Source organism: Rhinolophus ferrumequinum, chromosome 27, assembly GCF_004115265.2.
Source record: "Rhinolophus ferrumequinum isolate MPI-CBG mRhiFer1 chromosome 27, mRhiFer1_v1.p, whole genome shotgun sequence".
Classification (NCBI taxonomy): domain Eukaryota; kingdom Metazoa; phylum Chordata; class Mammalia; order Chiroptera; family Rhinolophidae; genus Rhinolophus; species Rhinolophus ferrumequinum.
The window spans coordinates 21,719,903-21,747,651 of record NC_046310.1 but is presented as its reverse complement, the minus strand read 5'-3'; the positions used below and the strand labels follow the sequence as shown (position 1 = coordinate 21,747,651).

At 41.8% G+C, this 27,749-nt stretch overlaps 1 protein-coding gene across 3 annotated transcripts in view; it reads left to right on the top strand.

The window, feature by feature from the left end:
* Window positions 1–27,749, top strand: part of MTR (5-methyltetrahydrofolate-homocysteine methyltransferase) — an 83,334-nt gene that overhangs the window by 33,167 nt on the left and 22,418 nt on the right. For all 3 annotated transcript variants that reach the window (XR_004422257.1, XM_033099659.1, XM_033099658.1), the window contains exons 16-24: window positions 6,541–6,720; window positions 8,475–8,591; window positions 8,887–9,027; window positions 14,816–14,905; window positions 15,952–16,104; window positions 17,904–18,011; window positions 18,986–19,086; window positions 26,274–26,341; window positions 26,936–27,056. Coding sequence is in view for 2 of the 3 variants with exons in the window: in XM_033099659.1 (XP_032955550.1) it covers window positions 6,541–6,720; window positions 8,475–8,591; window positions 8,887–9,027; window positions 14,816–14,905; window positions 15,952–16,104; window positions 17,904–18,011; window positions 18,986–19,086; window positions 26,274–26,341; window positions 26,936–27,056 (1,079 nt within the window). In the remaining variant the exon portion in view is untranslated. The remainder of the gene's footprint in view (window positions 1–6,540; window positions 6,721–8,474; window positions 8,592–8,886; window positions 9,028–14,815; window positions 14,906–15,951; window positions 16,105–17,903; window positions 18,012–18,985; window positions 19,087–26,273; window positions 26,342–26,935; window positions 27,057–27,749) is intronic.

The window sequence follows — 27,749 nt, the reverse complement described above, 5'->3', positions numbered from 1 at the left end:
TTTGTATTCCTTATGAGGAACCAAAGCACAGAGGCTTTACCTGACTCACTGTTGTCACACAGGTGACAAGTGCTAGGATTCAAACTTGGGAGATATGGTATCACTCATCGGGGTCTGTGCTGAATGGCTGGGTAAAGATTCCAGGGGAGCCTGTCAGGGAAGGGTGGGCTGTTTTAGAAAAGTTGTCTCTCCTAAAACCTGTCTGAAGAAGAAATATTTGAAAACCTGAATAAAATGAGAAAGGCTTGTGGCATGTAGGGAAAGGTTCTATCAAATTGAGAATTTTGCATAAAGGAGATTCCATCTGCCATTCTGTAACCCTTTCCCCCTACTCCACACAGGATATTTACTAACTCCGTGTTAGTAAATACCAATTTACTCCACAGATTGTAACTCCATCTTTTATGAATGCCTCATATTCCAGTGTATGCAGGTTTTACTTAGTCTGTTATTGAATGAAATTAAAGGTATTCTAATTTTTTAGTAGATGAACGATGGCCTATGAATCTCCTAATTCTAGCAGCTGTTTTCTCCTCGCACAGTGCTTTTCTCAGTCTGTAGAAGTAGGATTGCCAGGTCACAGGGAGCAATTAACATTTGACACACGTTGTTAAATGGTCCTGAAAGGAAGTGTTTAGCCATCTTCCACTACTAGTTCAGTATGGTGGGTTCTTTTGACCTAGTTTTTATTTTTACCAAAGGTGTATATGCAGATAGTTAAAGAGACAAAGTTCTGTAAACATTTTTATGAAAAACAGAAGCCCCCAACCCTTCGGGTCCCCAGAGGCAATCACTTGCAGCTTTATTAGGTGATTCTTGTAGCATTTACCTCCTATCTTGAAGTTCTAGTTTTAGTTACTATTTATTGCTTTCCTACAGTGGTTAAGCATATGGCTTTTCACCAGCCTCTGCCTCCGCTCCACACATCTTTCCTTTTGTCACTCCCATCGTCCCCATACGTTAAGCAATTTTGGTGCTCGTATTATTAAGCAGTGGAAAAGCGGAGACGTACGATGATTCCTTCTCCTTTTCTGCACTCTATTTGTTGCCCATGAAGTTAATACTTAGTTTATTTTTCTTTGTTTCTTCTATATTTCATCTTCAAACTATCCCCTAGTTGTGTTAATGTCCAATATCCAGTGTATCCAAACACATTCAGTAGACTGTCATTTTAATTTCTTGAAGAATCTCTCTAAGTCTCCTGACACGATCTGGGAAGGTTGCTCAGTAGGCTGACTGCATAGCTGTCACCCTGAAATGTCCCTCACCTGCATCCTGGGGATTCTTCTTGCCTCTCTCTGAGGTTTTTATGTCTCATAATTTCCTTGTTCTTGGTTTAATCTCTCATTTGGTGGAGTGCATCCTCTGGTAGCTTCTTGCAAAAGAAAACATGGCAGTAAATATTTTTGAAACCTTACATGTCTGAAAATGGCTGTATTCTACTTGTCTATTTAATTTGACAATTATGGGTGTAGGCATACTTGAAATTATTTCTCTGTGTTTTGAAAGCATTAATCTATTATCTTCTAGCTTCCACTGGTATTGGTAAGAAGTCCATTGCTATTCCAATCCTTGATTCTTTTTGGGAAACCTATTTATTTTCCCATTTTCTGGATGCTTCTTGTATCTTCTGTTTCCACGGTGTTCTGAAACCTGGTGAAGATGAGGCATCCATTATATTGTGTGCTCAGTGGGGAAACTTACGACCATAGTTGTTGGAAGTTTCCATGAATTGATTTATCTCTTTGTCATGTGTATTATGCAGATATTAGATGTTTTGCTTACTTTTCTTATCTCTTCCCTCCTATTTTACAATCCTGGTATTTGCTCTGCTTGTCTGTTTCCAGATATATTTTTAAGGTAGAGTCAGTGGGATTTGCCTTCACCTTTGATTGTGCGTTATGAAAGAAAGAGGACTGAGGGACAATTGCAGGGTTTTTTGCCGGGCAGTTGAAAGGATGGAAGACAGTGAGAAAAGCAGACTTGGAATGGGTAAGGAGAAGTTTGGGTTTGGACAGACCATGTTTATGGTGGCATGTGGAGTGTGCATATGTGTAGATGAGTTGGTTTCATGGGAAAAGTCAGGCTTGAAGATAGGATTCCCTTGCTTGTGGATTATCTGTATGTAGATGGTATTTAAAGCAGGGTGACTGAGCTCAACAAAGGAGTGGCTGTGGTGAGGAGGCCCTAGGACTGAGGGAGTCTGGGAACTGTAGTGTCCATGGCTGGGGAGGAGAGGAGACCTCATCGGAGGCTTTGGGAGGAGCAGGGACCAGAAGGGAGGGCTTGCTTGGCTTTCAAGTGAAGAACAAGCTTCAAGAAGGGCTCGAGGAGCTATTTTACAGAGCTATGGGTAGAGCAAGTCGATGAGATCAAGAATGTACCACTGGATTTAGAAATGGGCTAGTGTGTGATCTTGCTGTACTGTTTCCAAGGAGATAAAAGCTTAATTGGAGTAGATTCAAGAGAGGATAGGAGAATTGGAGGCAGCAGGTGTAAATGACGTTTTTGAGGAATTTTGCTGTAAAGGGGAACAGCGAAATAGAGTGGAAACCTGAGATGGATATGAGGTTAAGAAAGGGTGTGTGTGTGTGTGTGTGTGTGTGTGTGAGAGAGAGAGAGAGAGAGAGAGAGAGAGAGAGAGAGAGAGAGAGAGAGAGAGAGAGAGAGGAGATAGATGATGTGACAGTATGATTTTGCAAGCTGATTGAAATGACCTTGTAGAGAGAGGGAGGAGTTGATGCCGGAGAGGATGGGGGCATTTATGAGGTCTGTGCCCTTGGGAGTTGGGAGGGCTGGCAATCAGTGTGTGAGCGGAGGGCAGGCAGGCAGCTTGCTCACCATGCAGGAAAGAAGGAAGGTGTAAGAGCATAGATTGCAGGCACCGGGCAGGGTGCTGGTGTGAGTCTGATTGCGTGTTTTCTCAGTGAAGTAAGAAGCAAGGTCATCTCTGAATGAGAGTGGAATGTTGTGTGCTTTGCAGATCTGCGGTGCTTGACCTGAGGAAAACAGAACTCTCCCACAGGGAAGGGTGCGCATTGCCTGTGCTTTTAAAAAACAAGCACACCCCTGGACTCCAGTCCTTGAGTTTCTGACTCCTGTGGTCTGGGGTGAGACCTGGCTTCTGTAATTTTAAAGCTTTAGAGGTGATTTTTATGTCTAATCTCATTGAAAACCACCAGCAGAGTTTATTTCATTGAGTCCTTTCAGTAGCCACCTGGGGTAGCTGTCGTCCTATTTTACTGTGAGCTGAGGTCAAATGTCTAGGCCGAGATGGAGCCTAGTTTGAAGACTGATGCGAGTTTCCATATCCTGGATTATCCCCACACTTTGTCTGTTAACAGTGTTAGTGCCTGATCTTGTTTGAGAATAAGCTTTCCCCGTTTAGATTTGAATGTGATCACAAATGAAAATGTAGGGGAAAAAGTTAACTTGCTGTTTATGAAAGAAATACATATTAGAGTTGTATTAAGGTAATATTTTTCTTCCAAGTTAGTAAAAGTAAACTTAAAAACGATTGCTGTCTGCTGGTACAGCAGTGGTCAGCAGAAAGCCTCGTTCATCGTCGAGTCTAGTATAAACTGGGACAGTGCTTTTGAAAGACAGCGTAATATCTGTCAAGAGATAAAAATGTTCATACCTTTTGAGCTAATGATCTCATTTCAGGGAAATTATCCCAATAAAAGGATTCGGCAGCATAAGAATACTATGTGTGCAAAGATTTTTGCGCAGCTTTACTGAAGATGTAACAACCTTAATGCCCAACTGAAGAGAAATTGGTTACTTGTTACATCACTCTGTTGGAACATTATCCAGATTATTTAAATATTAATTATGAGGATTATGGAACAGCATGACAGTGCTTAGAAATATAAATTAAAAATATAAAACCAAAAATTATATAGACACTGTGTATATGACTATGTAAAAACTACATTTGATAAAAAGTGGAGGAAAACGCAGTAAAGAAAAATAATTGTTAGAGTAAGGTAGTGGAATTAAAGATGCCTTTTTAAAAACTGCTTTTTCTCATTAAAAATAATTTTTCTGTATGATTATAGACATACATACTCTTATAGAATTGTGGTATTAAAAATTATAAAGAGCAAAGCAAAAAATTCATGTGCTTGCACGGTTCAGAAATCCAGCAGTACAGATGTTTTGGTATAAAGGCATGTCTTCTGTCGATTGAATTCTCTTGATGCTATTGGGGGTGAGAACCAGTTAAGAACTGAGATTTGCTTTGCTTGGATGATACCACTGGTGATACGAAGAAAGCAACAATCTGAAATGAAAACCACTGTTGTGAGTGAACTCACACCTGCCTTTGTTTCAGTATCTGGCTGCTGTCCTTGGTTTATGTCTGTGATCCGTGTTACAGCCAAAACTGTGTGGCCAAGGCCAGATCTGACAGAGGGGCTGGTCCTGAGACTTCAACTAGGAATCATTTCTATGTTTTTTGTTGATGTTAGTAGTTTTGATCAACTGTTATTTTTAACTCTAAATAACAAAATACAGAACACCTTTCAAGTGTCTTTCACTAATTGAAATGATGATTTTCATATGACAATTTTTGATAAGGTTCCCCAGGAATACAATTATCACACACTGGCAGAATAGACTATGATTTTTCGTTTGTACATGTGTAAACTATATGAACGAATAATCGATATCATCCTATGCATTCATTATAATTCAACACATTTTCCTATGTTAAAATTATTTGAAAATAATTTTCCAATTTATGGAGAAATAAAGCCCCATTGGGATATTGATTAAAATTTAATTAATCCTAACCTAGAAAATAATGAAGAATTGGTACCTTGGCATTATTCAGATTTGTCACTCAGGAACATGGTCGTCTTTCCAATTACTATCAATCACGTTACATCATTTTCCTTAAATAGGAACCCTCGAGATCATTCCTAGGTACTTTGTGTTGTTTTATTGTTGTGACTGGTTTATTTTTCCTTTCGAATGTATTTCTCTTTCAGTAGTGGTTTTTTAGATTTTTGCCACATAACCAGCCTTTTCATTCAGTGTAGATAAAGTGATACTGTTTTTCAGTTGAACATGTGTTTTCCAGTAGAGTAAGCACCACAGCTATGAATAGTTCTAGGAAGCTGCAGTCAGTGGTTCTTAGTTTTCCCTTTATTTTTACCTTGCTCAAGGTAGTTGACCCAAGCCTAGGAGCTGATTCTCAGATTTCCTCCTCTGACTCTCTTTGACAAATTATTTCTGCATTTTAGGGCCCTCCTTTGCAGAGAGGTCATCACTCCCTGGCTGAGATTAAATGACTGAGTGTTACTATTCTTGGGCCTTTTCCTCACCAGATGGATTATATTTTAAATTCTTTGATGTTAGAAACATACTTCTCCAGATTGCCCTCAGAGGTGGGAGTTTATGACAGGCATACAAGGAACATAAGCTGCTCTTGGTCCCAAGACTCCAACTCTGGGCGTTCAGTTATCTCACGAGTCACAGCACAGTGTGCGCTCGGCGTACGTACCTCGCTGTCTGTCTGAGGGGACAAATGATAGGAAGTGAAATGGGAGATGGAGGCCCTGATTCTGAGGATCGGGGAGGCGGCTGGGCTTTGAGCCTCGCTGGAGTCAGTGCTCTCCTCTCGTGTCACTGTTTTGAAGAGTAGTACTAATGTAATTTATATCGATGGTTTAAGGCACACATTAACCAGCTGCTGTTAAGGTGGGTGTGGACGGAGGTGGGCAGTACACGCATATCCTTGAGTCTGCGTGGAAGTTCCTGCAGGAAGACCCAAGAGAGCTCTGGCACTGTTGCCTGGGTGGCAGGTTAAGAGAGGAGGGACATTGGCTTTTTAAAAATTTTTTATTGGGGGATATTGGGGAACAGTGTGTTTCTCCAGGACCCATCAGCTTCATGTCAAGTCGTCGTCCTCCAATCTAGTTGTGTTGGGCACAGCTCAGCTCCAAGGCCAGTCTCTGTTTTCAGTCGTAGTTACAGGGAGCGCAGCCTACCTTCCCACGTGGGAATGGAAACAGCAACCTTGTTGTTGGGAGCCCACGCTCTAACCACTGAGCCATCCGGCCACCACACTGGTGGCTCAGCTCCAAGCTCAAGCCGCTGTTTCTCACTGGCCCATGTGAGAATGGAACTGGCGACATTGATGTTATAAGCACCGCGCTCCAACCACGGAGCCAACTGGCTGCCCGACATTTGCTTTTAATTCGTCCCTTTGTTGTCTGAGTCCTCATCACGTGTGTAGCTTTCAGAGGCCTATTTATTAATATACGTGGTATATTATAAATACATGTGCATGTAAGATTCCATTTTTACAGAAGCCAAGTAGCTGTGGTGCTGGTGAAAACACAAAGGGATTTTAAACCAATTCCTCCTCTGAGATAATTTGAAAAAATGTTTGGCGGCTGCTAGGCATTTGAATTTTTATGAAATCCCCGCATTGGTACTTAAGTGCTTTTGACAAGGGAAACGTGCTTCTGTCTTCACAGATAACATTTTATTTTTCTATTTCAAATTACAATCTATTGCTGCTTTCTCCAGGCGACAGAAACAGACACCAAAGTCAGAGTATGCACCCGGGCCTACCATCTGCTTGTGAAAAAACTGGGCTTCAATCCAAATGACATCATCTTTGACCCTAACATCCTCACCATTGGCACTGGGATGGAGGAACACAACTTGTATGCCGTTAATTTCATCCGTGCAACAGAAGTCATTAAGGTAAGTGTGGGCATTTGCTCTCTCCAACCCAAGACGGCGCTCCAGTTTACCACAGGGCTCCCATAACTAGTTTGAACTAACATATGTGATGTTGACATTCGTGTTCTGAGGTAGTAGATTGGTTTTCTGAAATTTAGGGTCTTTTATTATTTTTCTTTCATATGTTATTTTTAACTGAAATATAATACACATTGGAGAATATATAAAAAATACAAAGTATAATAATTATGAAGCGTACGATAGCTCTCACTTTGGTCCTGAATAGAACGTGGGTAGTGCTTCGTTTCTCCCTTTCTGATTACACCTTCCTCCTGAGTTTTGTTGTTTTTCTCTATAAATTGATCACTTATATATGTACAGACAATCTGAATTATCCATGGATTCTGAATTTGCAAATTCCGTCTACTCGCTAAAGTCTATCTGTGACCCCAAATCAACACTCGTGGTGCTTTTGCAGTCCTTCCCGGACATACCCGCGTGCAGAGTGGTGAAAAACTTGAGTGGCCCGACCCACACGTTCTCAGATGAAGTCAAAAAGGGCATGACACTCTGCTGCTTGTTTCAGCTCTCATTCTGTAAACAAGTGTCCTTTTCATGGTCCTTTTAGTGCCCTACGTCTCAGTTTTTGAGCTTTTTCTCGGTGATGGCTTTCTCTGTTTAAATGAACCCTGAGCAGAGTGCTGAGGTGCTGTCTGCTGCTCCAAGAGCAAGAAGGCTGTGATGTGCCTTAGGAGAAAACACGTGTCACACAGCTGTTAGCTGTGCGCTCAGTATGGTCAATCAACAATATGTATTAAGCAGATGTCTTTAAATGGAAACACACATAAAACAAGGTTATATATTGATCAATCGATGAAAATTTTGTGACGGGAGGCTCACAGGAACCTAATCCTGTATTTCCTCAGGAACAGTGGTTTTCAGTGTTTCCTGGTTCAGTGTTTGTGGTGACTTTATAGAACATAATTACCACAAAACACAGGAATCGACTGTGTAAACAGTGTAGTTCTGCCTGTTTCTGAGCTTCATCAAATCTAAGATTCTTAGGCCTTTCTTCCTTACCCAACCTCACTTTAAAGATTCATCGGTGTTGTAACTATCTTTTGTTCGTTTTTATTGCTGTATATCATTCCATTGGGTGATTACTCCACGGTTAACTGTTCTGCTGTCCATAGGCATTTGGTTTGTTCCAGTTTGGGACATTGTGAGCAGGGCTGCTGTGAACATTGTTGTATGTGTATTTTGGGCACATGTGCATGAGTGTCTCTGTAGCATATGCCCGCAAGTGGAATTGTTGGGTCATAGTCGTAGGTCATGGGAGCTGTCTCCCTAAGTGCTTGAGCTGGTTTGTATTTTAGCCAACAGTATGTACCGTGTTTCCCCAAAAGTAAGACCTAGCCAGACCATCAGCTGTAATGCGTCTTTTAAGCAAAAATTAATATAAAACCTGGTATTATATTATATTATATTATGTTATACCTGGTCTTATGTTAAAATAAGACCGGTTCTTATATTAATTTTGCTCCAAAAGACGCATTAGAGCTGATGGGCCAGCTACGTCTTATTTTCAGGGAAACATGGTAAGAGTTCCTGTTGTTCCTCATACATGCTAATGCTTGATAGTCTCACAAGGTGTGGTGGGAACCTTGAACTTGATCTGTTTTTTTACTTCCCACTCTTACATGTAAAGTTTAAGGCATGTGATTGCTGCTTTTGGAAAACTAGGGGAATCTTTTCACTTTTTAAATTTTTGGCAGAGGACGTTACCTGGAGCCAGAATAAGTGGCGGTCTTTCCAACTTGTCCTTCTCCTTCCGAGGAATGGAAGCCATTCGAGAAGCAATGCATGGGGTTTTCCTTTACCATGCAATCAAGGTATGGTAGAACACCTGTTCCCTTTGAAACTAGCTCTTACCTGGGGTAGGGGTTTGCAAACCTGCAGTTCCACTCTCGCCCACTGCCAGTTTTTGTGAATGATCGTCTTACTGGAGAGAAGCTGCAGCCACTCACGTGTGGTCTGTGTGCGTTTATGCTGCTGCCGCTCAGCTGAGTAGTTGCGACAGAGACAGTAGCTAAAATATTTTCTGTTTGGCCCTTTACAGAAAAAGTTTGCTGACCCCTGATTTAGACCGTCACTGAAAATGCTCATTGTTCTTTGTATTGCCCTTAGTTTGGCATGGACATGGGGATAGTGAATGCTGGAAACCTCCCTGTGTATGACGATATCCATAAGGAACTTCTCCAGCTCTGTGAAGATCTCATCTGGAACAAAGACCCGGAGGCCACCGAGAAGCTCTTACGCTATGCCCAGGTAGAGAGAAGGTGTTCTGATGGGGGCTTCCCTGTCTTTGAATTCATCGCTCACGTGCAGTGACCTCCATTGTAGAATAGAAGCAGGTACGTGATTCATGTCTTTGGATCACTGAAGATTTCTGCAGGGAGTTCCAGAGGAGGCGTTTTAGGGAGGGCCAGGAAGGAGAAACAGGCCATGTTTAGGCTGCTTCAGGATTCTGAATTTATGTTTCCATTTATTTTAAAATATAAAATTAATTTTTCTCACACCAAAGTAACACATATTCATTCTAGAAAATTTACAAAATACAGATAAGCAAAAGAAGAAAATAAAAATCACTCATCATCCTACTACTACCTGAAGTCAACCACTGTTGAGATTTTGTTATAACCTTCTTGTCATGGGTTGCTTTCTTTTCTCCCCCAAATGAATATGTATCTTAGGTGTGTCCACACACATGCACGCTCACATGTATTTACAAAAATAGAACTATGTTCTAGTTGCCTTTTTGATAACCTGTTTGTTTATCAGTATACTGGGAGCACCTTTCCATTTTATTAGATAATTTACTACCTCACAATTTAAATTGGTTATTTTGGATTTTCTTGTTTGGCTGTGTATTGCCTGGTCCCCATTGTTATATGTTTACATTTGTATATGTTAGGATCTGCTCCATCTGTGACATCTCTGCAGTTTGGAACTCGAGGTCTGCACTCATCTGCTCTACAGACATGAGAATAATGATAGTTAATACAAATACCAGTTTTTTTGTTTCCCGCTTATTATATGTTGGGTTGTCCTAGGTACATTAAATGGGTGCTGCTTCCTCAAATTAAGTTTAAGGAAAGATGAGATCTTTACCTCAAAAAACTTACTTTTTAATTTATTTAAGAAAGTGATGGCAAAGGAAGACATTTTCCTTATACATCAGGGTAGAAAAGCAGTAAAGTGGTTTTTTTGTATATTGCCACATTTGTTATGTTTTCCATATTAAAATCTGAATTTAACTCTGGCAGAACTGGTAACCTTTCCTCTTCCATCGAAGCACACTAAAATGTTCTGGAAGGAGGATAGGACCATTTAGGATTAGCTGTGTCCTTGATTTCCCAGCCTGATGGGTGGCCAGGTTTAGATTTCTGAAACTGCAAAGCTGATTGGAGTTCAGCCTCTGCTTGAGTACATGCCCCTCCTCTCAGCTCCCTGACAACCTCTCACATTTCTCACGTGGATCCAGGACAGAATGTCTCAGGTCTGTCGTTGCAGGTATAATCAAATTCTGCTTCTCAGCTCATTACAGAAGAAAGAGTCCCCAGGTTTCTTTTCCCATTTCCATGACTGTTTCTGCTCATGTAGACAAAGTGCTTAGCTCTTTAATGTTCTCTGAACATCAAGACATGGCTTTGAAACACGATTCAGTTTTGTCTTAGCCCATCTTCCACTTGGTGGGAGACCCTCCATTAATAATTGAGTGAGACAGGGTTCTGCTGAAGGCCAGCAGGGCATCCCAGCTTCCATATTCGTGAATTTATACTAGAGCATGCTTAATTAACCCATGAGATGATGTGCTATTTCACCTTTTTCTCCATCGTCCCCGTAAGACAGCGCTCCCACTTAGGAAAGATGGGGCTCCTTATTTATAAGACTGTTCTCATTTAAGGTTTTGTTGGCTTTGTATTTTATGTCACTGACTCTTCTCTGTCTGTGTTCACTTTTAGCATTTGTTTACCAGTTTTTGTTTCTGTATATGGTGCTGAGCTGCCAAGAGCTTTTGCTCCTGGGACACAGCACAGGGAAATCTTAATAGCGATTACAAGAGCTTAACACTCCATTGTATAAGAAATTGCTTCCCTCTTAATGGAACCACAAGGACTGATTGCAAGCCATTGGCCCCTCTGTCAAGAAGGCTAACTGTCTACATTCAAGGTGACTTCTGTTACTATTAATGAAATTAATAACAGAGCAGATATACTTTAATAACTCCCAGGATACCCCGAGTGCAAATGAAACTTGAAAAGCAGGTTATGAGGCAAATAGGGGCTGAGGAATTTTGTTTTTTCTTTTGAGAGAATGATTGTCTCCTTTTGTTATTAAATGATGAGGCCTGCACCCAACTTCCTGTCTGATCCATTATTGAAAAGGGTGGAAAAAGGCCTGTCTTCCGTCTTCCTAAACAGTCTAATTCCATTTGGGGGGAATAAGGAGTTTATTGAAAAATAATTCCCCTAATTTGGTACAGACTGACCAGTGGTGAGTAAATTATCTGGCTGTTTAAGGTCTGATGGTGCCAGCTAATTCACAGGGAGCTTCTTCAGGAAGCAGTATCTTGATAGAGATCAAGACCCCTTTGGGCAGGACTGGCAGGATCTCTGCTCTGAATAGGACGGCTCTTGAATGATGTGGGGTTGAGAGAATATTCTTGATACTTTTCTGGCAAAAATGTCATCTATTCCTTGACCTGGCCTTGGTCCTTCTCATTGCCACTGGAAGTCTTGTTCTCTGGCTTTCTCTCGAGCAATTCATTTCCCTTGATGTCAGAAACAAAGCACAGGTCACCGTGAGGGCCCCGAGAAGCAGGAGCTCCTAGATACACACACGGAGTAGCCAGGTGGCCACGATAACTGATGGTTCGGTGTGCCTGGTAGCTTTCTGTTTGATGAGCTGCCAGTGTGTCTGGTGTCTGGTCTGACCGAAACTGTGCAGCGGCTCATATTCAGGTCGTGGAGACGGTCTTGTTGAATGACTAGTTGGGAAGCAAGGTGGGCCCCGCATGCCACCCTGTGCTTGTGAAATAGCTGCTTTGGGTGGTGCCGTTTCACTGAGCGTGGGTTTCCTGAAGCATGTGCGTCCGCTGGGCCGTGTTCATTCACTGCCGCCCCCGCGCATCAGCAGGGCCCTCAGCGGCCCTCGCTGTGTCACTTGCCACTGTTCTTATTCACACTGACCTTCACCCCCTGTGTGCCGCACACTGCATTTTTCTGTGAAAACACACCAAGTCCTTTTTGCAAGGGTGTTGGGAACACTCTGCCCTGTTTTTACACATCAGACTCCATCCCACAGGCAGGAACTGCCTGATTGTGTGGCTCATGGAACAAATGGTGTTTATATGTATCCAGTGATGTGACTGTGGGCCTTAGAAGGCCTTTCTTCTCTCTCCCTCTCTGTCTCTCTCTGTCCAGTGCCACACAGCTCTAGTTTTGTGTTTTTTCCCTTCAATAGAGGTCAGAGTATATAACATGAATTTTGTAATTTTTTTGGTGATTTTTTTCAGTTTTTTTAAATTGAGGTGTAATTGACATATTAATTTCAGGTGTACAACGTGTTTAGATATTTGTGTATATTGTGAAATGTGATCTACACAATACGTATAGTTAACATCTATCATCAAACAGTTACACATGTTTTTCTTATGATGAGCTCTTTTAAGATTTATTCTCTTAGCAACTTTCAAATATGTAATAGTCGCCATGTTGTATGTTACATCCCCAAAACTTATTTCTTTTATAACTGGAAGTTGGTACCTTTTGACCCGCCCCCCCATTTCACCCACCTCCACCTCTGGCAGCCAGCAATCTGTTCTTTGTATCTATGAATTCATTTTATTTTTTTTTAAGATTCCACATATAAGTGAGATCATACAGTAATTATCTTTTTCTGTCTGACTTATTTCACTTAGTGTAATGCCCTTGCGGTCCATCCATGTTATTGCAAATGGCAGCATTTCTTTCTTTATGTCTGAGTAATATTTCATTGTGTACATGTATAACATCTTTATCCATTCATCCATCGATGGACTCTTCCATGTTGTGACTATTGTGAATAATGTTGCAGGAAATTCGTTTTAATGACCATCCTTTTTAGGTTTTTCTGGTAAGAGAGGAAGCCCTGTGTTACTATTTCAGGTAGCACTTCAGCCTCAGTGTTTTTATGTTAGCCCTTTTTTCCCTTCCTGTTACCACCAGTATTCCAGGCCTTTATCATGGGCTATTAAAACATTCTCCTTCTCGTGGGGTTCTCTTAAAAATACTACTTTGGATGTAATTCTGCAGCTTCAGAACTTTGAATTGTGTTGTCCCCCACCCCTGACCCCACAATTGCCTGGAAGGTTAGATCCAAACTCCGTAGCCTGGATTTCTGGCACTCTGTGACTTGGCTTCTACTGTCCTGCACAAACACTGGTCCAGAAAAATCCAGTTTAGTTCAGCATTAAATTATTTAGCTAGTACTGACTGAACTCTGATTTTGGGCTGTGCTCTTTACTGAACTTAGAAGACCTCACCAGTAAGGGGGTGTGCCCTTACAGAGCTCACAGTTTCTGAGACATGCAGAAATGTATGAAGGCCGTTGTCATGTAGTGTGGTAAGTGCTGTGATAGGGGATAGAGGCACCTGAAAGCTGAACAGGAATTAGCCAGACTGAGGTTTGGTGCTGGAGGGCGGCCTGCTGGTCCCTGGCAGGAGACTCACATGTGCATCTAACTGAGGCCTGAAATTGTGCTACCATGTTTCCCCGAAAATAAAACCTAGCCGGACCATCAGTTCTATGTGTCTTTTGGAGCTAAAATTAATATAAGACTCAGTCTTATTTTACTATAAGACTGGGTATAATATAATATAATATATTGGGTCACATGTTAATTTTTGCTCTAAAGATGCATGAGAGCTGATGGTCCGGCTAGGTCTTACTTTCAGGGAAACGGTAGGCGCTGAATAAATATGTGTCAGATGAATGACTATGAAGGCGCAGAGGTAAAGAGATGATGGAGAGTGTAAGGAACTAGAATATTCAGGGTAGCTGAGCTTGCAGGAACAGGAGAAGAGGAAGCTAGAGGAGAAAGCCAACCGGGGTCAGTGTGTGGCACAGAAAGGAGTCGCAGTATACCGTGAGAGCAGTGGGGAACTTACACTGAATTTTTTCACATGGGATAGTTTCCCCAGATGTTGGAAGGTCCTTCTGGCTACTGTGCAGAAGATGCCTGGAGACCAGGGTGATTATGGGCTGCAGAGACCAGTTAGTTGCTTGGACTATGAAAGTGAAAGCGGGGAGACATAAATAATAGAGGAGGTGTAATCATTCAGACTAGGTGATTGAATGTGAGGAGTGAATATACATTCAAGAATGATACTTAGATTTCTGGTTTGGGCAACTGGTACCGCCAGTGAGATGGAGAAAACAGATGTGGTAGTACTGCAATTCACCTTGTGCAGCGTGATCATTGCACTTTTGTCCCTTTGCTGAATCTGTCAGCTTCTACAAAGGTTCTCTTCACCACAGTCTGTGATGATAACTCCTTCCTTAAAATTCCGGGTCTAGTCTGTATCATCTACTCGTTCAGCCCTTGGCACATGCTTTCTCTTGGAGCTGATCTTTCCACCTCCCTTATGACGTGACAGAGTCCTGGGCACCTGGGCCGTGTCCTGCATCTCTTAGTGCCCAGCAGCAGGACAATGGCTTCCTTAGCTTCATTACAGCCCCTCTACACATACCTGTGGGTAGTGATGGTCCTTGCTGAGAGCTCTAAAAGCTCATCACATGTGGGGTAGAGCTCTGACTATCCTGTAAACCTTTTTTCCTAAGTTATCTTTTAGGAAAGAAGGAAGGAAAACACGGAGCCTCACTTTGTCTCTCTCCTAAAAGTTGAAATTCTAAAAGATTTCTCCTTCCCTCAAACATTTATTGAGATACTAATTCATGTTGGAGGCTCTACTAGGGGCTGGAAATATAAAAGAAGGATCAGGCATAATTTCTGCTGCCAGATAGTTCAGTAAGGACCTGTTGGCCCCATCTCTGTGTCCTAATTTCAATTCAGACTCATGGCAAAGGAGGGAAAAAAGTCGTGCAGACTGATGAGTGGAGGAACGGCCCTATTGAGGAACGCCTGGAGTATGCCCTCGTGAAGGTGAGCGTGGGGGATTGCATGCGTGGGGGCTCCAGGGTGGAGGCCCGTCCCCCCGGGTGTCTGATGTGCTGCAGGGGTGGTGCTGACGGCATCTGGCGAAGGAGGTTCCCTGGACTCCCCCCACCCCAATTTGGCAGTGTCCAGAGACAAGTTTTGTTGTCACACTGGGGGTGGGAGGTGTTCCTGGATCCAGCGGCTAGTCATTCTGCTACACGTCCAGCAGGGCATAGGACAGGCCTGCATGACAGAGAATTACTCAGCCCAAATGGCAGCAGCGCGGTGCTCGAGATAGCGCTGTCCTAGATCAGGTTGTCATGTGATCACAAGCAAGTCCTGGCTCTTCTGCTCATGACTGGAATTTTAGGCAAGATAAATAATCTCTTGGCTTCAGTTTCCTCATTTCTGAGTCTGGAGAATTTCAGTTCTTTTTTTTTTTTTTTTTTTTGGCTCTAGAATTTAACTTTTAACTTCTTGAGATTCGTGTATTTCAAGTTGTGGGAATTAGTCAGCGACATTCAGGGATCCTTGAACTGGGGCCGCTGGAGGTTGGGGCTTGACCACTGAAGGCTGGATACATCAGTGGAGGCTCCATGGATTTGAACTTCACCTAAGGGCCCCGCCCATTGTCTTTCCGCTCCAGCTCCTAGCACTGCAGTGAGAAGACGTGCTGATTTCACAGGAGATACGTATTAATGTATAATCTGTTAAACCACTAGAATAAAAAGTGTATTTTATTCTGAATTTGAACTTCACTTATTAGTACGCCTTCTCTCACTTATAGCTCACTTTTACTGAGTACTTTGCACTTTACATAGGTGTCTCAGATAACCCTCAACCATATGAGGCGGGTACTATGTATATTGTAATCTAGGAAACTGAGGCTTAATGAATTTCCTGCATTGGTGATAGGAGGTAGGATTTGAACCCAAGCAGTCAGGTTCCCAAACCTGCACTCTTAAGCATTTCTGTGGTTCGTTCTTTGTTTGGACTTAAGCCAGTGTTTTATGTGATTTTTTTTTTCCTAATTTTTTTTTTTTTCCTTGTAGGGCATTGAAAAACATATTATTGAGGATACTGAGGAAGCCAGGTTAAACCAGGAAAAATATCCCCGACCCCTGAATATAATTGAAGGGCCTCTGATGAATGGCATGAAAGTTGTTGGTGACCTTTTTGGAGCTGGAAAAATGTTTCTACCTCAGGTTGGCAAAAGATGGGGGGAAATTTTCAGAACTGAAAGGAAAAGTCTGTATCTTTCAATAAATAGTAAGTTTGGATATATTTCCAGGTTTTAATTTTGATAAGAGCTCAGGGCCATTGAGATCTGGTCATTCTTTCTCTACAAGTATTTAGGAGTAATGTCTAGAAAAATCCATCTTTAGGGTGATGTGGAAGTTAGAGGTGATCTGGAAATTCTTAGCCTCTAATCTTCGTGTTCTGATCTTCTGTACCACCTCTTACCCCAGTATCTATCCACTTCTCTGCAAATTGTATAAAATAAAACCCAAGGTTAATTTAAAATTAATAGTAACGTTTGGTTTGACTAACCAGTATCTTTTAGAATGCATATTTTGGAAAAATCATTACCATTTTAAATAGTGATAGACATTAAATGATATGTTTCGAGTAAGCGCAGAACTCTCATTTTGATTTATAGAAGCTTCTCTCCACATCAGTCTCCAATACTTGGTGAGCCATCTGGGTTTGGGGCTGTGAGGCCTAGAAAAAACTACACAGCTCTGTTCTTATTTTCATTTTAATTCCTTATCCTGTATTATTAATTGCCCACTTCCCTTCATAGCGTTCATCCTTATTTTAACAGCTTTATTGCTTTATAGTTAACGTACACTAAGCTGCACGTAATTAAAGGACACAGTTTGAAGCGTGTGCACCTTCACCATCTCACACTCACTCGGGTCCTCGTCCTCGTCACTCACAGGTCCTCGTCCTGTCTTCCTAGCCCCCTCCAGTCTGAGGCGCTTCCTCGGTCTTTGTTCTCCATGATGTTGACTTCTTTTTAATGTACACTTCTGAGGTAACTTTAGACTTACAGACAAGTTGCAAATGTCAATTATAAAATGTCTCTCTGTCCCTCACTCAGCTTTTTTCCCTAATGGGAACATTTTCACTTGACCTTAGTACAATTATCAGACCCAGGAAATTAACATTGGTATAGTACTATTAAACAACGACCTTATTCAGATTTCACAGCTTTTCCATTACCATTATCTTTTTGTTCCAAGATCCCACATTGTTTTTATCCTGTGTTGTCTAACATTTCCTCTTAGAACCTTGACTTTCGAAGAGTTCAATATAGCTATTTTGTAGACTGTCCTTCAATTTGAGTTTGTCCTGATGTTTTCTCATTTTTGGCAAGAATAACACAGAGTGATGCCGTGTCCTTCTCAGTGGAGGTGTCGGAGGCCCATGGTGTCGCTGAGTTTCATTACTGGTGATGCTAACCTGGATCATTTGGTTAATGGCATTTGCTAGGTTTCTCCACTGTAAATTTACTTGTAGGGAGAAGCTTTGGCACAGTGCACATAACCTATTTCCCATCATCCTTCTACCCATGAAGTGTAGCATACGTTGATGGATTTTGTAAAAGACCCTGTTTTTGCTGAAGCATAAGCTTTAATTATAAGTAAATTGTAATGCTTGGATTTGAGAAGAGAAGGCTGAGAAGAGGCTCGTGGTGGAGAAGCTTGGACCTTGGAGAAGTGAAGGAAGGCCTTCTAGACAGAAAAGAGAATGTGCAGAAGTGCAGAGGACAGGAATTGCAGCATTTGATTTCTAGCGTTGTTTTCCTGCTATACCTCATTCTTTGGCCATCCCCACAAGGAACTCACTCCTTACCCTTCCCACTGTCAAAAGTGGGCTCAGTATGGCTGACCTGAGGTCAAAGCATGCGTTTGTAATTCATGCTAAATTTTCACAAGTGGCCATTAGCAAACATTTAGGTGGTTTGGTAAAGATGTCTGACTCTCTGTGTTTTTCCCAGGTTATAAAGTCAGCTCGGGTCATGAAGAAGGCTGTTGGCCACCTAATTCCCTTTATGGAAAAAGAAAGAGAAGAAACTAAAGTGCTTACTGGCATCGTGAAAGAAGAGGCAAGTCATTTGTCCAGGCCTCTGGTCGCTGTGAGGAACTGGGCTTGAAAACACTTACTTGGGTAGGGTAGGGACCATGGTGTTTGTCATCGAAGATAAAATAGAGAAATGATCTAACTATTTTACCAGGTATTGCAATACCCTGGGATTTGCCTCTGAATGTGGATTTATGAAATTTTTAACATGAACATAATTTTTCAAACAAAGCCCACGATTTCAAGACAAATCCAGTTTGTTCATTCATTCATTCGTCTTTGACCATTTACAGAACTTCTATGTGCCAATTACACTGTAGCTGCAAAGATCTGTCCCTACCCTTGAGGTAATTGAGTAATGTTTGGTTTTGGAAAACCTCTTAAGTGAATGTCCTCTGTACACTGGTAATGTCCTTGGCATGACGTCTGGATTCAATTTAATTCTTGTTGGCTGCACCACCACGGCAAGCACTAAGCTTTGTCCATGCTTAGTGCTCTGTGAAGCTCAGCCAACTAGGATTCTGAATTCTTAAATTGATCAGAGTTTGAGAACGGCTCAGACATAATATTTATAAATATCCTGCTGGCTTTGCATGCCTTATTTTATTTTTTTGCTGACAATGCATGAAACAACAGTGTTTATGAAACAAGAATATAATCAAATGCCCTCTGTCCCTCAGACAGTTTTTGGGTTAAGGAGATGGCCTCCAGCTATGGGGCTATTTTGCGTTTGAACCGAAGCTGGTCTTTGAGGTGATGGAACCCACGATCTCGGTTGGAGCTCCCTGAGCTAATGAACCCGGCGGGCTGTCTGTGAGCTGCGCGGGCTCACAGCTTCCTACTTGCCAAGCACATGATTTGGGCTCTGGGTCTGCTTTGAGGTTGTCTTCGTGGTATTACATCGCTTTCTGTGCCAACACCGGTCTGACTCTAGAGCGCTAGTGATCTGCTCTGAAGTGACCACAGTGATGCTTAGCGGCTCGGCTTCTCTCCCCGCAGGACCCGTACCAGGGCACCATTGTACTGGCCACCGTGAAAGGGGACGTGCACGACATAGGCAAGAACATCGTCGGTGTAGTCCTTGGGTGCAATAATTACAGGTGAGCCGGCCGCTTTCTTCTTAAAAATAAAAGCAGTAACAGGATGATTCGTTATTGGTGGGAGCAGTAAGGGATGGCAGTGGATGGTAGAGGCCATTTTGAATTTCGTTTTCCTTATGGTGTTTTTGAGTTTTCCGCGTTGAACACACCTTTTCAAGTGATTTAAGTTAGTAATTGTTTAATCTGTTGTATGTTCAATAAGGACAAAAAGAATAGTCAAAACGATTCAAACAGGCTCGAAACAGACAAGAGGCTTCCTGAGCCTTGACCTTGGACCAGAGGCTCCAATAAGCAGAATACTGGGCTCCGACTCATGGCCAGTGGCATGGAGCATACTCCCTTTTTCCTCTCAATAAACTGCCGTATTTTAGAGCCATGGTCTTCTAAGAGTTTGGTTAAATGGAGTTTTATAAGAAGGCTTTGGCTGTACAATTTTCTCTTTCCTTTGCTTAGAGCAGGACCATACAAGCCTCTTGGTGATGAAGCTACACTTTGGAATGTTGTATACAAGTGAAATCCCTTTCTGACATATCTCATTGTAGTGAATAAATATTCAGCACAAAGTTATTTCCTTGTGAGAGCTGATGACCTTTAGTAAATGTATGTTTTCTCCAATTTCAGCATATTTTTTATAATCAAATCCTAATGTAACTGATGCCTTCTCTGGTCCATGTCCAACCAGCAGTCCCTTTGAGTCATGGACTCTCCCCTGTGTGCTGTTCTCTCTGTGGAGAAGAGAGACAGACGTGCTGCAGGGACAGCTGTGCCCCTCAGAGCTCCTTTCTGCTGTCGGGTAACAATTACCCTTTAAGCCTCCTCTCTACTCTCAACATGTTTATCCATCTCTGCGTTCAAGCTGATTAAAGGCAGCTAAGAACCATTCAGGAAGGCTGGAGAGAGGGCAGCCGGGTCCAGATGGCACCTTTTTCCCTCTGTCTTCATAAGTTTGCCCACCTACTCACTGTCAAAAGACTTAGCATTCTCTCCTGGTCCTGGAAATGGGGAATATTGTTCTCAGAATGTATTATATCTTAAAAAGACACTGAAGTGGTTGTAATGAGAGTTTAACTGTGGAGTATTTGGATAAGGTGTTTGCTTCCTAAAATCTACAAGACATTCGTGTCACCTTTTCAAACCCGATGCTGTTGGTTTCTAGTTGCATTCTTCATCACTATTAGTTAAAATTCAGTTCAGCTAGTAAATGTTTCTAGATCATCTGCTACGTACCGTGAATTATACTAGAGACACCAGAATGATTTTGTTGACTTTTCTCTGTTCAAGGAGTTTACTATTTATCACGCTGAATAGTCAGGTACATATTCAACTATGATAGAACTGTTGAAATGATAACTTGTGAGTTAACTTCCTAAAGCATTCTTGAGATATCATTGTGATGTGTTTATCATTTTTTATGTAAAAAAATGGCTAAGTAGCTGAGGGAATCAGATTAGGATTGCCTTTCTGACAGTAAAGGTATTTTAAGAGGCCAGGGAGAGCTGTGGCATTTCTCCAGGGTGCTACTGGAGCTGGATGTCAGCAGATGTGAAAGCCTGCTGCTTAAACCTTTCCTTCAGCACACCCAGCTCCTTCGTCTGTCTTGTGCGTTGAAGGGCTGCTTATCTTTGCTAGCAGGTCTACCTGGAAAGGCATCTTCTGATGAAACTTTAATTATTCCTTTTACAAAAACACAAGGGAGTGTGCAAACTTTTCTATGGTCACACACCCCTTTGGGTCTTTTGTCTGTTGGCATTTTGTGGTGTCAGTTAGCAGACATGTGCCTGGAGACGTACCTTATATAGTAGATGTGTGTCAGCTGAGTGTCCGTGTTCTAGGCTGGGGGTTTGGGGGTGTCACCCAGCTGGAGTCTACCCTGCCATCCAGCACCAGGTCCTAGAGCACCTTTTGCGTTCCTGGTCCTTTGTCACTTAGGCAGTAAATCTCATGAAGTGATACGAATCTGTTTTCTTTGAGGAGGAAAAAAGGTAAAGAGGACTGAAAATAATAGTGCTGTCTAGACAGAAAACATATTTTTTATGAGGATGATGCAGTAGATTCTTTGATGCTGTTAACCTCTAAAATAAAAGGCCTCTCAAAGGAGAGGCAATAAGCATTTATGGAGATCAAAAAGAATAGCTATTCGGGAATCATTAACTCAGGCACAAGCCCAAATAATACTCTGATTAGGAGACAGAGGCAAGGGGTATTGATGAAAAGGGTAAAGGGGACAACGACATCAACAGAAGAAAGGCATTTCTATTGCTGCACGTAACAGTGATGCTAATTCTAAATAGTGTTTGGAAGTTTTAGTTCAGTAGTTATCAGTTCAGTAGTCATAACATTTGCTTTCTTGTTATCCTTGCAAGCAGTTCTTTGGGACACAGTGTTGCCCTAGGCCTGGTCCAAAGATTCTTTGCCCTGTTTTAACATTCCAGAGGTTTGAGGCATAAGGCAATTCCTCTGGGATGGCAGCTCCAAATCCATTTTAAAGTGGCTCCATGTTACATTATTGTTTATAATGAGATAGAATTTGCAAATTGGAGAATTTAAATAGACCTAAGGATGTATCCACCACGAGTCTGCTAATACTAACATTTGTTTACCAGTTCACAATTTATATAGTGCTTTTATATACCAGGTTTCCCCAAAAATAAGACCTAACTGGACAATCAGTTCTAATGTGTCTTTTGGAGCAAAAATTAATATACGATCTGGTCTTATCACATCACATCACATCACTCACATCACATCAACAACATAATAAATACCGGGTTGTATATTAATTTTTGCTCCAAAAGATGCATTAGAGCTGATTGTCTGACTGGGTCTTATTTTCGGGGAAACACAGTAACTGATTATTTTTGTTTTGTTTTTGTTTTGTCTTTTCTTTTCTTTTCTTTCACCTTTCCTTTGTTTTTATGGTTTTGATCCTGTTCTGCCTGCCTCAATTATTGTATTTTCTCATTTTACAGATGGAAAAACCGAGGCTTAGAGAAATTAAGTGATTTCTTCATGGTCACACAATTATCAAGAGGCATGACATTCAGGGCTTCTGATTGCAAAGTCGAAACTGTGCTATGTCAGCTTACCTTTCAATATTTATTACAGTTATAACGTGAAACAACTTTAACTGTAATATCTAATATTGATATTCTAGTTATATGGCTCTTAAATAATTTCAAATATTTAAAAATATTTTGGATCAGATATTTGATTACATGAAAGTAGATTTTAGATATATTCTTTAATAATAATTGTATAAAGATAAACTTGGACTTTTGCCATTTAACTGGTCATGCATAGTTTTTAATTGTGTTACAGTGTTAGCTGAGTGAGGAAAATAAGTCAGGGGCGCGTTGGTCTAACCTGTGCTACTCACCTCACGTGCTCACTTGATAGTTACTCAGAGGCTTTCAGCTTGTGTATGTGTACGGATATATGTACACACACATATATTATGTATTTTATGTATATAGTTTTCCAGTGTTATTGAGATGCAGTTGACATTTAACAGTGTGTAAGGTGTTGATTTGATACACTTCTGTGTATGAAATTAGCTGTAGTGTTAGCTGACCATTGCTTTTTGTGGTGAGAACATTTTTAAGATCTGTCTCTACTTACACTTTCAGGCACATAATACAGTATTGTTAACTATATTCTTAATGCTGTGTATTACATCTCCAGACCTTACTCATCCTCTAACTGCAAGTTTTGACCCCTTGACCAACCACAACTTATTTCCCCCACTCTCAGCCCCTGGTAACCACCATTTCTTCTGAAGAGTAAAAGGGACTTCATTACAATATTTATTTTCTGAATCGTATGTATTTTTAAATAGTATTGGATGCCATTGCTAAAGCAGTTGGTGCAGCTCACATTGTTATCTGAATTAGAAGCCCAAATTAAATGCTTGTGTTCATAGCTGTGTTTTAAGCATTTTAGAAAGATGATTATAAAATCAACACTTTTCTCATAACACGCATTTTTATTCTCTTGAATCTCTCATGTGGCAAAATATATGAATGTGGAAGGAAAGGCCTGGGGATATGGGGTATAGCTCCAAGCAAAGGAAGGAGACTAAGGGAAAGCCGAGGGAGATGGAGCCGTGTGTGGGGGAGGCAGGAAGTGGTAGTGGAGGTGAGAGAAAGTGCAAGGGATGGTGGGTGGAGTGGTGGCAGCACAGAAGGCAGGGCTGGGCGTGGCCGCCAGCCGTCAGATCCTTTCCTCCGCCAGACTTCCCAGGGCCAGCTGGTTATAGTGCTAGTCTCTGTCTAGACTGCCCTCTTTTCCCTTCATCTAGCTCATACCTACTTATTTTTTCAAAATTCGGCTCTGGTTTCACCCTCCTATCACCCTTCTAATTGTCATCCAGTTTAGATGGCCTCCCACAACACGCTGTAAATGCGTCCATCGTAGCACTTGTCACACTGCTTTCTGGTTCAGAACTTGCCAACAGTTTCTCCACTCAGATGTGCTGAGACAGATCCCCTTCTTCCTCGAGGGTGGGCCCGGGGCAGCGTCAGCCCTACATTGATTGTCCCTGGCGGTGAGAGCCTCCTTCCAGTAGCCCAGTGCCGTAAATACCTTTTCTATGCACGGAAACAGTGATACACTTGACTGTTCCTGACAAGGCTTCTAAGCAGGCCCGTGAGTTGGAAATGAGTTTTCAGACCTCTTCTCCTCCACTGACCAGTGGTTGTCTCTCTCTTTGGTTGACTGCTCCCTATGCGAACTTCTACACAGAAGTGCTCCAAGGCTCAGCCCTCTGGCTGAGCTTCTCCTCTGTCTGTCCTCACTGCTCACGCTCATGCTTCTCACACTGTAATGTGCCTGCTGATCACCTGGGGATCTAGTCAGAAGGCGGATCTGATTAAATAGCTCTGCACCTGAGGTTCTGCATTTCTCATGAGCCCCCAGGTAATGTCGGTGCTGCCGGTACACGTTGCTCAGCGAGGGTCACACGCCCTTGGACAGGCTTCTATCATCTCATCCAGTCTCATGACTGTAACACTATGTAATAGGCTGACAAGTCCCAAGTTTTATCTCCAGCATGGATGTCCCACCTGAATTGCAGACTTGGATATCTAGCTGACTACCTGAGAGCTCCATTTGGATAGCGACAGAAATCTCAAGCGTAGTATTTGAAAATTGAACTAATTGCCACCAATAAGATGCCCTGTCCGACCTCACTGCCGACAGTTTTCTCCTCCCGATTTCTGCCCAGCCACAAGCTCTCCTGACTCTTCCTCAAACAAAGCCGGCATGCTTAAGATGCTCCTGACAGATACAGTGCTCAGAATGAGAAAAAGAAGTGGGAGCTGAAGCATTCTTGCCATCAGACTGACAATTTTAATTTAATTTTAAGACTATGTAATGTTGAAAACAGTCAGCTTTGAAATGTATGCCTTTGAGTCTCAATTTAAAAGCAATATGGAATTTTGCTTAGTTTTATATGTAACAGTCTATACTTTGTCGTAGTTTAACAAAAGATCCAGTTACCAGACATTTTTCAATATGCTAAAAAATAAAAAGTGGTACCGTCTCACTTGTGTCATAACCTGCAGTGTCACATAAAAGCCTGTACATTTTGTGCTAACACAGCTGACCATGGTTATCATTAATTTGAAATTGCTTTTTTACTGAGAATTCCATATGTCTAGTTTATTTAAAATTTTTAAGTAACATGGGAACAATCTAAAAAATCCAACAGTTTAAAAGGGGGTATAGTGTAAAGCCCCTCGTGTTCAGCACCCACTGTTACCAGCTGATATTATGTCAGGAAGGAGTTCGTAGGCATTGATTTTTTTATTTAAAATTATTTTGCCTATTTAATTTTAAGAATTGATGACATTATGAAATAAGTGAAAATGCATGCTGTAGTTTTTAAAACATCTTTTAAACAAATATTCATGAGAAAAAAATGTAAAAATGACTCATTCTGGATACTCTAAATCTAGAATTTTCTAGAGCAGGAATTCCTTTTTTCTCTGAGTTCCAGTGGTCTCCTCTATGAATTCCTCGGGTATTATTCTACCCTCTCGCAGAGCACACTTGGCTTTCTCTGCCGAGGGCCTGCCCTCCCTCTCACGTGTGCCCCCCCACAATCAGCTGTTCCCTGGATCGCAGCCGTCTCTCTCAGTGCACTGCCCCCTCATTCAGCCTCCCTCACCCTTGACTTAAGTAACCAGATTTCCTTATCGTCAGCTTCTCCTGTGCAGGGGCTGACCTCTCCTTGATTATCCTTCTCTTTGGCTTCCATGGGGCATATATGGTTCAATAGATATTTATGGAGTGAACTTCCCCAGCATTTTTATTGGCCCAAATGGCTAAGAGAATGAGTTTTGATTTCAGGTCCTGGTTCAAATCCCAACTCTGCTACTAAGTAGTTGAGTGACTGGACAAGTTGCTTCACTTCTCTGGGCCCAAGCTTTCCTGGGCCTTCTTCATTAACATGGAGCCCGTAGCAGTGCCTCATCTCTGAGTTGCCGTGAGGGTGAAATGAGATTGCTTATGCAAAAAGCTTCGCATAGTGGAAATAAGCCAAGTTCCCATTGACAGATGAATGAACGTATAAAGTGTGGTGTGTCCATTATGCTGAGTGAAGTAAGCCAGACACAAAGGACAAATAATGCATGGTCCCACTTATATAAATACCTAGAATAGGCAAATTCACAGAGACAGAATGTAGAATAGAAGTTACCGGGGGCTGAGGGAAAGAGAGAAGGGGGAGTTGTTGCTGAATGATTATGAAGTTTGTTTGGGGTGATGGCAGAGTTTTGAAAATAAACAGTGGTGCTGATGGGTGTACAACACTGAGACTGACTGTAACTAGTGCCACTTAATTGTGCATTTAAAGATAGTTAAAAGGGCAAGTTATAGATGTTACCATAGCTTTAAAAAGTAAGTCTAATACACCAGAAACTACTGAATTGTGTCCTTTAAATGCTGTGTGAATTATATATCGATAAAGCTGCTTTAAAAAGCTTCACATGGTACCTGGCTTACAGTGAGCACTCAGGGAATGGTGGTTGTAGTTGTGGTTGTTGGTATTTAGTGAGCCTTTCGGTGTGATTTCCGTTTACATCAGAGCAGTTTCTGATGGCTAAATAAAAATGTTCATTTTAGCTTTGTCTCCAGTGAGAAATTCAGCTTTCTCATTAATTCTCTCACATCTCATATCTATACTCCAGGGTTATTGACTTAGGAGTCATGACTCCCTGCGATAAGATCCTGAAAGCTGCTCTTGACCACAAAGCAGGTACGTGCAGCTGTACTGGCCCCCTCCTCCCCACACCCCAGAATCTATCCATCAGGGACTAGTATGCTCCACCCGGTGGGGCTGGTGGGACAGTGAGACAGTCACGTGCCAGTTCCTACATGGGCACTGTTTTCAGTACCACTTATAATGGGGCTTGAAGACAGGAACAGGGTATTGTGAAACTCCTTTATAGCTTTGAGGTGGGGAACGGGGCCAGACTTATAAGAATAAGGTGTTGCATTAGGTTTTTTCTGTGTGTAGTTGTTTTTGTGTTTCTTCAGACACTGACATGTTCAAGTCTGGGAGATCATGAACTAATAATACATTGTATTTGCATGGCTTCCCACAACTTTGGCAAGTCCATTATTGCAACTTTAAGTTACAAATGATATTTATTACCAAAAGCAAACAATAAATTGAATCCCCCCCCCTGCCCCGTAGTCAGAAAAGGTGTCTTAGAAATTGAAAATTCATATTGGGTTTTGGGGTCTTTATTACAAAGTTTTTAAAGCGAATTTTCAATTTTCATACTTTTGCTCCTTTTCTCACATCCTTCTTCTTATGTCCATTTCTTTTTTTTTCTTTTAATAATAGATATAATTGGCCTGTCAGGACTCATCACTCCTTCCCTGGATGAAATGATATTTGTTGCCAAGGAAATGGAGAGATTAGCGATAAAGATCCCGTTGTTGATCGGAGGGGCAACCACTTCGCGGTAAGTCATGCTCATGGGTCTTGTGCTTCCCCCGCGTTCTCTGAAATGCCAGTGTCTGAAGACAGTGATGAGACCTGGGCTTTTTCCCTTAGGCTTGTTAGCACATTGGCTCCTATCTAAACACGTGAACGTGGCTGCTCGTCACTTGGCCAAGAGCCAGAATCCCTCTGGAGCCACTGTAGGGGCCTTTGGGATCCCCAGCCTTTGCCTTTCCTAGGAGTCCCTTGGCTTGTAATAGTCCTTTTCTTAATCCCCTCACCACCCATTCAGTTCCTGAGATTTCTAATAAACACTCCTCTGGAAATCAAACTAAGTGGAGAAGCTGTGGTTTTGGGCACAAAGGCATGGCTTGAACGTTAGCCCCCACTCTATCCTGAAGCAGGGGTCCGATTGAATAATTACAGGTTCCTCTGAGGAAACTCTGACCTTGTCGTAGTGGAGACAGAAAGCCACCCTAGCGAGAATGTATCAAAGCATCACTTTGCGAGGTTGTTTTTGAAAAGGGGAACCTTTGGGTTAAACAGCTTAAAGAGGAGGAAATTTCCATTTGATCACATGATCATTATTCATTTTGTCCAGTTTTTCCTGGGATCATGATCATGATGATATTTGGTGAGAAATATGTGTATTAGACTTTTTGTGACACATTCCTCTGGCCCTGTGGATGAAAAAGGGGTGCTGTAATAAATCATA